Below are 13,508 nucleotides of genomic sequence, written 5' to 3' on the forward strand. Positions count from 1 at the left end.
AATAAATTTAAACGGTCAAAAATACAGTTTATACCTAAACTCATAAAATGATTGTATAAATTGATTTATACAGTTGTAGAACCGTGAAGGATTCCAGGAGTTTCACCTATACTAATAGAAAACAATTATTCATTTATTTTTTAAACATTATTTTCTATTTATTGTTTTATGAGTACTAGTATAATGATAAAAAATAATAACATTTTTAAGGACAAAACTGCTAAAGACAAATTTGTTTTTACACAAATAAAAAGAAAAAAAATTACATGAGTATAATAATTATAAAGCGTCAAATACTATAATATGTCAATAATGTAAAATGTGTTGCAATTATTTTAAAGCTATTGTATTGAATGTATGAACTGAAAGCAAAGCGTAATTTAAAAAAAATATAATAATTAAATTATGTATATGGGCAGTAATTATAGTAAAGAAAATTGAGGTATAGTCTCTTAAAAAATTATATATATATATATATAAAAAAAAAAAAATTATAATACACAAGTCTAGTTGTTTTTGACTGAATACGAAAAGAAATCAAATAATGTTTAGTGAAAACTTGTATTTCAAATTTTTAGTCCCCCTAAACAATATAATATGCCTCCAGAAATAGGGGGAGAAATTTTGGTAATGTTTTAAAAATAAATTTTGTCAAATTAACAAGATAAAAAAATTAAGAAAAAATAACAAAAATTTTAAATAGTCGATAGTTTTAAGCGTTTAACTAAAAAAAAAAAACAATTTATTAACACAGCTCTTATAGCTTTCTGATAAAGATATATGAATCGAAAGACAAGAAAGAAGTAATAATAATAAAAAAAAATATATCTAAATAACAATGAAATTAGGTAACATGAGCGAGAAATTGAGATACTAATGGCAAGTACTAAAATATTTTAGAACTACCATTTGCGATCAGTCACTGACATCAAGTGTACAGCGCTTTCGCTCTCGCCCCATCCAGTCGTTCGTGCCGACGCCCTTACGTCTGTAGCTGTTGCGGGTCCGATTGCGCTGACCCCCCTCTTTCTGGAGACTTTTATCAGACCTCTTTTCGCCTAAAAAAAAAATAATAATACATCTTAAATAAATTATTAGGTGAACATTAAGCGATTTAATAATTGGAACTAAATTAAAATTAAAATATATAACTTCACATACATTTTAATGTATCAATAATATAAAGCTTTAAATTATCTAAGTTTTCCAAATTAACCTAATTGATAAGTTCCCTTAATTCATCAATACTCCTGCTGATATAGTAATGAAGTTTTATTTTTTAAAACTTGCCTAGTTTATCTTGTAAACTTCCCATGGCTTGAAGCGCCGCTACTATTTCCAGTTGCGCCGACTCGGCCACCGCCGTTATTTCCCCATGACCGATTGTTTGGTGCAACTCCATGCCATTGTCTATTTCCAGTAGACGCGGTTCCCCAAGGACCGGCAGCCCCAGCATCCCAGCGGCCTGCAGGCCACATCCATGTATTAAATCCCCATGGCCAATCTAAAAAATAATGAAAAATAACCATAACATAAACTAAAATTGAATTAAATAATTAAATAATTCAAATGTTAATTTTTTTTTTTTTTTAATTAAAACCAGATCTGCAAGCAAAATTCTCAGTATAACAATTGTATACATAAACAATAACATATAAAAATACATATTTAGGGTTAAAATTAAAACGTATACTTTTAGCTACTTTAAATGCTAATTTTTAAATTTAAAACAATAAAATCTAATTAAACAAAATGATTGTATCTACTAAAAAATTTCACTCAATAATTTTAAGAGGGTGTTTTATATTTTATATGACATTATGGAACTTTTAACAGAGTATACATAAGAATACTGTATACTTTATTTTTAGTTTCTTCTGATAAATAATAACATTGTACAAAAATTTTAAATATATTATATAATACTTTGTAAACACCCTCTTAAATACAATTTGTACAATTCACATAATATGTTACATAAAATTACCATCATCGTTTCTGTTGAATTGATACATTTACTGACAAAACACATACTGTCAGGCATCATGGAAAAAATTATCTTTTCGTTATTTGAGTAAATATAGTCAGCACAATAGTTGTTGTAAAAAATAGTCGGAAGAAAAATAAATGCTGTTGGAATCATTTTGTACTCTGGACGTCATGGAATGAAAGTAACATGCAAAAGAAATGAATGGATACACCAGGAAGGATCACAATATGGGATGATTTTTTTTTTCACTTTCTTCTACTTGTTGGTTTAAACCATCAAATGAGGCTTCATTAATTTTATACAGCTGAAAGATAAAAATAGGGAGACGAAAAACAATTTTTTTTTTTTTTATTTTTTTTTGATGTTGGTATATTTACATTCAGGACGCTCAATAAGATAATATGATAAGACTGTATACAATTAAGTATAACTGTATGATTATAACCTTGAATATAAACTTATAACCAGTGATTATTTAAGTTTAACTAATTAACAAAATCCTTTTTCTTTTTTTTTGATAAACAAGTGTATCTAAAATAACAGTAAAATGTATGCAAAAAAAAAATATTCCAAATATTTTAATTATTTATTTATTTTATTATTTAGTTATTTATTTTATGTTGGTGTTGTTACAAATAAGGCAATGCTAATTTTTTTAACATTTTACATTTAAAAAACTAAAAATAAAAACTTTTAGTCTTATTGTTATTAAGAGGACGTTATACCCGCATGTGTTGTCTGTCTTACTAACGTACATTATAGCAAATTTGCATTCAACAGAACACATTTTTAGATACCTTTAATATTAGAATAAAATTATCTATAATCAAATTTAAAGGTAAGAATATTATCTAGAAAATGTCGTATGTTTTTATTGATAAAAGTGACTCACTTTAAAATTAAAATATCAATAAAAACATCCGACATTTTCTAGATAATATTCTTACCTTTAAATTTGATTATAGATAATTTTACTCATTACATTAAAACTAACATCACAAAATGTGTTCTGCTGAACGCAAATTTACTATAATGTAAGCTAGTAAGACAGAGACAACACATATGGGTAGAACGTCTTCTTAATATTTACCTAAATTGATTAATTTATTTTAAGAAAAATAATTGTATGATAATGACAGAATACTAAATAGTGATATTAATCTGTATAATTTGTATTTAATATATTTATAATTTCAAAAAAAAAAGTTATAGGTACCTTAAGTGTAAAATAAAAATCAAATTATAATAGTGTAATGTTATTTTAAGTTGCTTAGCTTACCTTACCTTTAATAAAAAATCATTTTTATAAGAACATTATTTTAAATTATCTCTCTTAATATTAACTTTTATAAATAAATTTATATGAAGTATTTTTTATTTATCTTTAAATTTATACTGAATTATATTTAAAAAAAAATCAACTGCAGTTTAAATAGAGTAAATTTGAAAGAACAAAACATTTAGTCATTTATATTTCTAAATTAAAATTATTAAATGTACAACTATAACATGCAAACATTAATGTGCATGCATCATAATATTATGTTATTACCTCAGACCAATCCCAATACTGTTATCAATAAACAAATAAAATATTTAAAATGATAATTATGTAGTTATAACTTTGAATTAAAACACTATAATATTAAAAAAAAAAACACTTACCGAAATCACCTCGACCAGCCATACGTAAATTGTTTGAAACAGTGCGATAGCCTGGTCTTGGAGCACCCATCAATGATAATGGCTGTGGCATCAACCTAAAATTAATTAAAACATTTATAAATAAAATATAAATTTTAGTGTTTTAATCAGTTTAAATAACATAAAATTAAATATTAAGTACAAAAGAAATCTTAAATTAACTACCTAGTATAAATGATAACAAATTCAAAATATTTTTTTTTCACATTTAATTGATTATTATGAATAATGTAACTACCCAAAAGCACGGCCTTGCATATTAGTAAACATACGACGTTCTCTAGCTCTTAAAATTTCTTCTTTCTTCTTTTTGTCTGATGGAGGTTTAGCTAGTGATACTTCCAAAGTAGCTCCATCCAAATTGCTACCATTTAGTATTTCCAAAGCCTATAAAATAAATTAAATAATTATGTTTTAATAAAATATTAGGTTTATTTCAGATTATACACAATATAACAGAAATAAATACTAGCATTAACAGTTTTTTTTTTAGAAAACACTGTATTTAATGATTTACTACTCTATTCAAAATGAGATTGTAACTCCGCGGGGATCAGTTTTTGTCAAGCGGGGTTCAGACAACACCACCGAGTCAAATATTTGTACGACTGCTGTGAAAGCCACGCCCATGCGCACAAGTTGGCTGCCGAGTCATGATCTCATTTTGAACAGAGTATAGGTACTTTATTTTAATATATATACCTATTCTTGATAATATAATCACTTACTATCTCATCATTTTAATTTAACGGTACCTTATTGAGTTACATCAAGAGGTAAATTCTAAATTTTTAGTAAAAGAATTATGATTATTAACTAGATACTATTAAAGTCTTATCTTTGAGATAACATATCCTGTATAATCTTATAATATTAACAAAATCTAATAACAGTAACAAAATTTATTTTAAAATATGCCATATCAAAAGACGCCTCAACTATTAAACATTTTTAAAAGATAAATTAATTATTCTAAAACTAACTGTAGTACATATTATTTACTATCAAAAGTATTAATATTAACAAATACAATTTGTATCAACATGTTATATCTTTGTTTTTTTATTTTTTATTAATGTACTATTTATATTCGGTTTACATCATTATATTTTTTTTATGCAACAGGATCTATTGTTACATACACATCAATTTTATTATTCACTATGTTATATTCATATATGTTAGACTATGGTTATCACTTGCATCATTTATCTGTAATCTGTACATATTTTATTACAATACATTATGTAAAAAGATAGATGCCCATTAATTTAATACTCACAAATAAATAAATAAATGTATAACTTATCTCCCAATGGCCCTAAAACAAACATTTCAAGTCACACTAACACGTGTTAATTTATGGATCATAATTACAAAGACCCTTGGGACAGTTTAGGTTTGTAAAAAAATATAAAATTTTAAGTAAGCAATTACATATTTATAGAATCTAGCCTATTGTCACATTTGTCGAGATCACAAAAAATTTAACACTGACAACAATTAATAAACCACCTCTAGAACAAATGATTTTCAAATAAAATTTAGGTTCCATTCATTGCCTATCAACGTTCACTTTTCGTTATTTTGACAATAATATTATAATTTTAACAAATTATTAATATAATATATATTATACTACTAGGTTGCTTCAAACAAATAAATAAATAAATAAATAATACAACACCATACTCAATATTACCTTGAGAGCACAACCTCTATCATTGAAATGAATAAAAGCATAATCTTTTATTTTTTTTACTCTCTCCACCGAACCATGAGCTTCAAAAGTTTCTTTTAAACGGTTTTCAGTCACTTCTTGAGTTAAATTCCTAACATATAACACTTTAACCTAAAACAATAATTTACATTATATCTTAACCATATAAAATTTTAGCTAATATTTCAATATTATTATTTACCTTTGACATAGTTTCATCATCAGGCTCTTCTTGAGGGTCAGCCCAATCTACAATTATATCACAACCCCATACTTTGTAGTTAGGAGCACTTAAGCGTCTTTTAGCTACAGAAGCAGCTTTATGAGAATCATACTCTAAAAAGCAAAATCCACGATTCTTTCGACGGTCATCAGGAGAACTATAGATTATGACCTCTGTAAGTCCACCTAGAATAAATGTTAATGTTGTAATATAGTATAACATTAAATAATTTAAAAAAACAATGATTTATAATGAATTACTTGTTATTTTGCCAAATTCTTCCATAATATCTTCTTTTCCTTTTGATTTAGGAATATTCCCAATAAAAAGACGAAGATTAGGTACACTAATATTCACTTTAATATTTTTTCCGGGCTTAATTTCATAACCATCAAGCTGAAACAATAGGTTTTTGTATTATATAAAGTACAAAAATTCAACAATGCTGACAGATAACGAAAAAAAAATACTTACTTCTACAGTAGCTCTTTCAGCTTCTTCCTTAGTAGTGTAAGTAACAAAAGCATATCCACGATTAGTACCAGACAATGGGTCCATCATCAATCTCAAATCATAGATCTTACCACACTTTTCAAATAATGGAATCAGTTCATCTTCAAACACAATATTTGGCAATTTCCCACAAAATACCTAAAAATTTTTTTTTAAATAAGTAAAAGAAAATATGTTTAACTATAGTTGCCTTAAATATTAATTTACCTCACAACCAGCAGTTGGCTTGGGATCAGTCCAGTCAGGTGGTGGACCATACTTTCGTTGCCCAGTTGTCACATCAAATTTATAGTTAGTTCTAGCTAATATTTCCTAAGTATAAAAAAAAAGTAAAAATATGTACTATTACACAAATCATACAAAAAATACCTTGACTTTATCAAATTCTGGCCCTTTGGGTGGTTGTACAAATTGCTCTTGAGGGGTAATTCTTGTTTTTTGTCGATAAGTTTTCATTACTCCGCATAAATATGCAGACTTATTAGATACATGTAATAAATTGCTATCAAGGAATTGAGAAAGAACTCCCAAAGCGGCATCCACAGGAAATTCTTTTAAAGCATCCAATGCTCTAGTGTCCAAATCAGAATGTGCTAATTTACCTAAAAAAATAATTTAAGCTATATAAAAATTGATTAAATTAATAAATAACTGATACTAAGATTATAAATTGACTACATAGACTATAGAACGTCAATTATATTTCTATTGTGTCCAATAAAAGCTGAATTTACAACACGCACATGGTACATTTTTGAAGGTATCAACTGGATGGTTATTAGCCGACATTACATTATTTACATTAAAAATGGATTGAATTTTTATTATATTATAGGTACTACATTAAATTGGGTAATATTATGTGTACATTGTTTTCTTAGGTAGTAAAATATTAAATTTTAATATAAACCAATTATAGATAAAATAAAAAATGATGATACTTATTTTTCCCTGGAAATTGTTTCCCTATTAATTTCAAAACAATTATTATTTCTAAATAAATTTAATTAATTAATTAAATACAATTAATAAAAACATTTGAATATTTAAATTGTTCAATACAACTTTTTTTTATTATTTTGTTATACAATATCTAGCATGTTCTGTTAGCAAAACCTATAAAACAATACAATGGTTATGGTAAGAAAAAAGATAAAATGATATCCAAGCACCCAAATTAATTAATTGTTAATGATTTTAAAATAACAAAATAAAAAATAAAATTTTTTAGATATTATAAGGTTAATTTTATTAAGATATTATGTATAGATTATACCTATATAAAAGTATATAAATTATATCGTATTTAAGTGCATAGGAATGTTATAAGATATTATAATTTAATTAGATAACAAATATCCCAAACATGACTATGTTAAGATAATAACCTAAGAAAATGTTATAATATCAATAAGTTGGCAGAGTCAGTATATAATTAAGTATTACCCCCACTCAACTAAATGCACTTATGAAATATTTCTTAAATGATAAATTGTATTTAAATTATTTAAACATTTATATTTAACATATTAAAACCAACAATATTAAACTATGTAAAAATCAACTAGACATTGATTACTATCGACAGATATTAGGTATGAGCTGACTTTTAGGTAATAAAATTATACATGCAGTTGGCCCGATTACAAGCAGACTAAATATTTTTCTCCAAGAAGACTAGGTACATCTAAACTATGTGCACAAGATTTATAAATAAATGAATCAATTGGATTCAAATGGTGCAAAGCAAAATTTTCCTACATACATCAATCACTTTGTACTAAGATGTATTACCAAGATGCTATAGAATTTTTTTTCCAAACGTTTGCTTAGGGGATTGAAGCAGAAAATAAAAATGTAATCTTAACATAGTCTTACCGCTTTTATAAATTTCGTCTAGCCTGTCGGCAACAGACTCGTGTATGCCATATTCGAGCAGCTTTTTGTGGTCATCAGACTTAAGAGCATCAGCTGGCGACTCGTCCGTGTTTTCGTCGAACCTGGCGTTGTTGACTTCCATACCGGACTGAAAAACGTCAAAACACACTGTGAGACGGGCAAAAAGGTCAGACGGCCGACGAACAGGGACGGGAAATCAGGGCGGTACAACCGTTTCGGCCACTGCTTTGTAGCCGATAAGTTAGCAGCCCGAGTGGTGTGTGCGGGCCAACTCACGATGTAATATCGACGTTTTCTGCGGCAGTGAAGTAGATCCCGATCGTGGCAGTGGTCGTGGTGGTGACGGTTCTAGCGGTGGCGGTGGCTGTGGTCGTAGCTGCGGCGACGTCTCGAATTTCAGCACGCGCGTCTCATCAGGCACATACGATGGCGGCGGAGAAGGTATCTATTGGGTATTTAATAGTCGGTAGTACAGCTTACTTCGCATCGCCGAAGCAGAAGAAAAAGACTGAAGAAAGACGGAACAAGACGACAACGGATATGCCGGTATGCGTGTGTTGGCGCGCACAGTCGCGTGCGTGTGCGTGCGTTCGAGTGGAGTCGGAGCGGTTACAAATTACAATAATATAGCGTTGTTATTCGTCTAGCAGGTACGCTCGATCTGTCGCTGGCGTAGTGGCGTGCGGTAACTGTGGGCGGCCGGCGACACCGCGATACAGAATAATGTCGTTAAAACCGTGTCGCGTCGTACGGACCGAGCGCGGATTTCGAGCGGCTGACGACAGTGCGTACGCTTATACCCGGGGCGACGGCGGCAACAGCAGCGGAATCGCACCGATTACCGAACGATAAAGGGTTAGGAATTGGTCGAATTCGGCAAAGTGACGCTGTGTTGCTGCCGCTGCGGGAGAACGGCGTACGCGGTATAATACTATAATATCGTGGTATAATGTGGTATGCGGTGGGATGACGGGGACGTGAAATAAAAATGTTGGAAAAAAAAACAAACAAGTGGAATAAAAAAAAAAAAAAAAATTGTAAAAAACGATCCAGGAACCGTTTTTTCGCAAATCCTCGCGTCCCCATTGGTCGAACCGGGTGTAACGGCTCTTGCAAACCACATTGGTGCCAACCAAAACCGGTCGCGGCCGCGCGCTTTTCCTACGTATTCAGCTGCAGCACACATTACGTTATAATATTGTGCATTCGTGTACACAATAATATCGTATTTTATCGTAAAAAATTCATACACCGCCTCCTGCGACACTAACCCGTTCAACTACCGTACACACCGTTGTCACGTTCTCTTCTTCGAAATTATATTTTATTTTCCTCCCACCAGTCCCACCTAACCCCTTCATTACACTAATACTACGTAACCCCTTGCAAATTTGAAACCGCGATTGTTGACTGCGGAAGCATTTTTTATTCTTACCCTCCTGTTGCATACCCACCCGCCGATCAACAACCAACACACAATATAATATATTATATAGATGACATGGACTCTCAATTCTCATCGCTATATCGGTCCGTTCTTTCCTTTGCACACAATAGACTACCTATATAATATTATCTATGATATATATATATATATTTATACATACGGTTACCATATTACATTGTCCCCCGCACCGTTATTATATTATTATTATTGCACTAGCGTCTTTATCTTCAGCCGTTGTATAGACCGGACACGAATTTCCCATGGACCTTTCTGCAAAATTATTGTCTGAACAGGGCTGCTGACGTTTTATATAATATTTTATTACCTACCTTAAATACCTGCCCATATATACGTATAAATATAATAATAGGATATACATCAGCAGCTATATATATATAAATTTATATTTATCATTTATGTATAAAATAAATACATATACACATGTATTGTATATATACCTATATATCATATCTACCCCATGATATATATATATATATATATGTTAATACGGATGGACCAAGCCGCGTGCGACCTTTGAATTTTAGTATTTTTACGCGCGTTTGTCATAAAAACCTCCTCTATTATGTGTTACACAATAACAGAGCACATAATATGATCATTGTTATTTGTAGTAGTATTTCACATTTCCAAACACCACTCGTCTAGTGCATAGATAAATCTAATAAAAATCTATAACAGAATACTGCAATTGTAAATTTCGCTCCCTCGATCGACTCGCAACGAACACGATGTGAAATACGTACGTGTGAAACGGACTCCCCTAACCTGCTTAACATCAATAGGTCTAGCAAGACGTTATTATTTTAAGTCACAATACTGAACAATTCTTTAGAAAATCGCAACGGTTTTAAGTTTTTTGGAAAACTTGTAAACTGTAAAGTGTAAACCTATAAGTAGTCGATAAAATTGATAAATTAAAACATCTTTTTTTTCAGATGTTGTCGTCTTGTCGAGATTGTTTGCTATCATATCACCAAAAGCGTCTCATATATTATTATCAATTATCATTGTTCGAAATTATCATGCCAATATGCCATCAGTCATCATGTTGAATTTAAAAAAACTGGAATTCTGAGTCGAAACATTTTTTTTTTATTGAACGTTAATTAAAAATATAATCTAGTCTTTACACAAAATTTAAATAGTTTATATTGAATAACAGTAAACATGTCTGACGTTATTCTAATAGAGTCTGTAAGTTTCCCTTAATATTTTGAAATTTGATATTAATACATAATATTGTTATTGTGTTATTATACTAAAATTACACCTATCAGAATAAAATAATTTATACTTTCTTTAGGATGATACATCAAGTATAGATAGCTCAAATACTGATCTCACAACACGAAGTCATGAACCAGCTAGACGAGGTCGAAAAACAAAATCCAAACCTTCCAATAATACCAAAAATGTTAAGCTTCAGTACAAATTTTCGTATGTATTAAACTTAATAATACAAATTATTTTTAGAAAAAATGTACACTACAACAATTTTATATTAATATAATCAATAATTATAATTGATTCAAACTAATAATTAATTTTTCTATAAAATCAATTTTTTATTTTAACAATAACTACAATATACATACAATATTTTGAATAGCAAAACATTATTAGAAAATAATATAAATTTTATCAAAAAAAAAAAAATTATCCATAGTGGCACTAAGTGGTGCCACATAGTGGCCAATGCTATTTTTTAAAATTAAGTTATGATTGTTATGAGTTTATAATTATAACACCAGTTCTGTTTTAACAGATGTGCATTAAGAGAAGACCATGGTCAATCACTATTTGGTGTTCAATTTAATCATTTATTAAATGAAGACCAACCATTGATATTTGCATCTGTTGGCAGTAATAGAGTTTCAGTTTACCAATGTTTAGATGATGGTTCTATTACTTTATTGCAAAGTTATGCAGATCCAGATGTATCCTTTTATTGTTAATAAATAAATACATATATATATATATTTGTAATACATTATTATGTCTATAGATGAATTATTATTTTTACAACTTTGTATCTAATTAAATGATTTTTTTGTTAATTATCCTTAATATATAAAATATGTGTGTAGACAAATGAGACATTTTATACTTGTGCATGGTCTGTAGATGAAAACGGCAAACCACTTTTGGCTATCGCTGGTAATCGAGGCATCATACGAATTCTTAGTCCAGTCACTATGTCATCTATTCGACATTATATTGGTATAATTATTTACTATACAAATTTACTTGTGATAAAAAAATTAATAAGATTAATCCTAGGTCATGGACAAGCAATTAATGAATTACAATTTCATCCAATTGATACAAATATGTTACTATCAGTATCTAAAGACCATACTTTACGTTTATGGAACATCAAAAGTGATGTGTGTATCGTCATTTTTGGTGGTGCCGAAGGCCATCGAGATGAAGTTCTTTCAGCGGTAAATAAAATATCTATTTTCCTTATTGTTAATTTTTTTAAGTCGATTTCACACATTTTATCTCATTCATGTTACATAATATAATTAACACTAAATTAGATCAGTGACTGATGGTTTGTAGCGCTATAGATGGTTCCAGTCAGGTACACATAAGCATGAATGCAATTTGTATTTGGATATATAGTCTGTCTCACGAAAGAACGGTACCGTGTCTTGAAGAAATTCAGTTTTTCTTGTGCATCCCCACTCCACTAGTACCAAGATCGTCGGCGTTTAGCAGCGATCGTGGTAGAGAGTAAACACTTGACACCAGATCGTGCCTCAGTCTACATGCTCGAAACGGTACCGTTCTTTCGTGAGACAGACTATAGAGTAAATTATTATAATCCCCCTATAATATGTTACTGTAATTTTTAATGTAAAAAAAAATATTTATGATATTGAATAAAAAAAAATGTTATTTGGAGTACATTTATTTATTAAATATAACCATTTTGATTTTTTGATTGGTTTATTTTTTTATAAACTTAGGATTTCAATATTGATGGTAATCGTATAATGTCTTGTGGAATGGATCATTCATTAAAGTTATGGAGTTTAGACAAAGACTATATCCAAGATGCTATTAAACAATCATATTCTTTTAATCCAAATAGGTCTGCTCGACCTTTTGATACTATTAAAGAACATTTTCCTGTATTTTCAACACGTGACATACATAGAAATTATGTTGATTGTGTAAGATGGATTGGTGATTATGTTATTTCCAAGGTAATTATTACATCAAATTTTTTTTTTTTAGTTAAATTATTATTTAATAAAATATATAATCTCATATTATAATAAAACTGAATTTTAGTCATGTGAAAATTGTATGGTTTGTTGGAAACCTGGTCATCTAAAAGATACTGAACTCAAACCAAATGAAGCTGCAGTATCACAAATATGGTACTATGACTTTAAAGATTGTGATGTATGGTTCATCAGATTTTCTATGGATTTCTCCCAAAAAGTATTTACATAACAATAAAATAAAATTTATTAATATTAAGGAAATTAATAAATACAATTTTTTTTATTTTAGATATTAGCACTAGGCAATACTATTGGTAAAATATACGTTTGGGATTTAAATTCTAATGACCAGGCTTCAATGCGTGTAACTACATTAGCTCATCCAAAATGTAATACAGTTATACGCCAAACTACATTCAGTCGTGATGGAAACATTTTGATTTGTGTTTGTGACGATGGTACTATCTGGCGTTGGGATCGATTGCAAAGCAATAATTAAAACATGACTACTACTTTTATATCCCTTTTTATTGTATTTTATTTTATTTTTAGCTTAAATTTATTTGTTTATGACTATTTTTTTGTTAATAATATTAAGAACTCTTGGTTAATTTAAGATAACTCCTTTATACACCGAAACATATTTATGTAAATAGTATTACAAAAACAAAATAATAAAAATAATAATGATATTTTTAATGTGTTATTTTAAAAGCCACAAACCACAATAAATTTAATTTTCATGTGTAATA

At 29.0% G+C, this 13,508-nt stretch overlaps 2 protein-coding genes across 3 annotated transcripts; one reads left to right on the forward strand and one right to left on the reverse strand.

Annotated features, from left to right (window-relative positions):
* Positions 1–132: 132 nt before the first annotated feature.
* LOC132929103 (heterogeneous nuclear ribonucleoprotein R) lies at positions 133–9,042 on the reverse strand. Of its 2 annotated transcripts, none has more exons than XM_060994245.1 (12): positions 8,326–9,040; positions 8,029–8,176; positions 6,520–6,752; positions 6,358–6,462; positions 6,112–6,288; positions 5,898–6,033; positions 5,617–5,822; positions 5,397–5,546; positions 3,933–4,081; positions 3,656–3,750; positions 1,291–1,504; positions 133–1,058 (listed from the first exon to the last, which is right to left on the reverse strand). In XM_060994245.1, exons 2-11 carry the CDS (start codon positions 8,168–8,170, stop codon positions 1,296–1,298), a joined length of 1,602 nt encoding a protein of 533 aa, XP_060850228.1. In that variant the 5' UTR covers positions 8,171–8,176; positions 8,326–9,040; the 3' UTR covers positions 133–1,058; positions 1,291–1,295. The 2 variants fall into 2 exon arrangements, with proteins under 2 accessions (XP_060850228.1, XP_060850312.1); XM_060994329.1 differs by lacking the exon at positions 133–1,058 and adding an exon at positions 3,543–3,560 and having other exon boundaries at positions 1,364–1,504; positions 8,326–9,042.
* Positions 9,043–10,492: 1,450 nt separating this feature from the next.
* Positions 10,493–13,508, forward strand: LOC132929226 (polycomb protein EED). The gene is made up of 8 exons (XM_060994459.1): positions 10,493–10,711; positions 10,821–10,954; positions 11,283–11,454; positions 11,605–11,737; positions 11,798–11,961; positions 12,493–12,732; positions 12,821–12,973; positions 13,046–13,508. Exons 1-8 carry the CDS (start codon positions 10,685–10,687, stop codon positions 13,253–13,255), a joined length of 1,233 nt encoding a protein of 410 aa, XP_060850442.1. The 5' UTR covers positions 10,493–10,684; the 3' UTR covers positions 13,256–13,508.

Source organism: Rhopalosiphum padi, chromosome 1 (assembly GCF_020882245.1).
Source record: "Rhopalosiphum padi isolate XX-2018 chromosome 1, ASM2088224v1, whole genome shotgun sequence".
Lineage (NCBI taxonomy): Eukaryota > Metazoa > Arthropoda > Insecta > Hemiptera > Aphididae > Rhopalosiphum > Rhopalosiphum padi.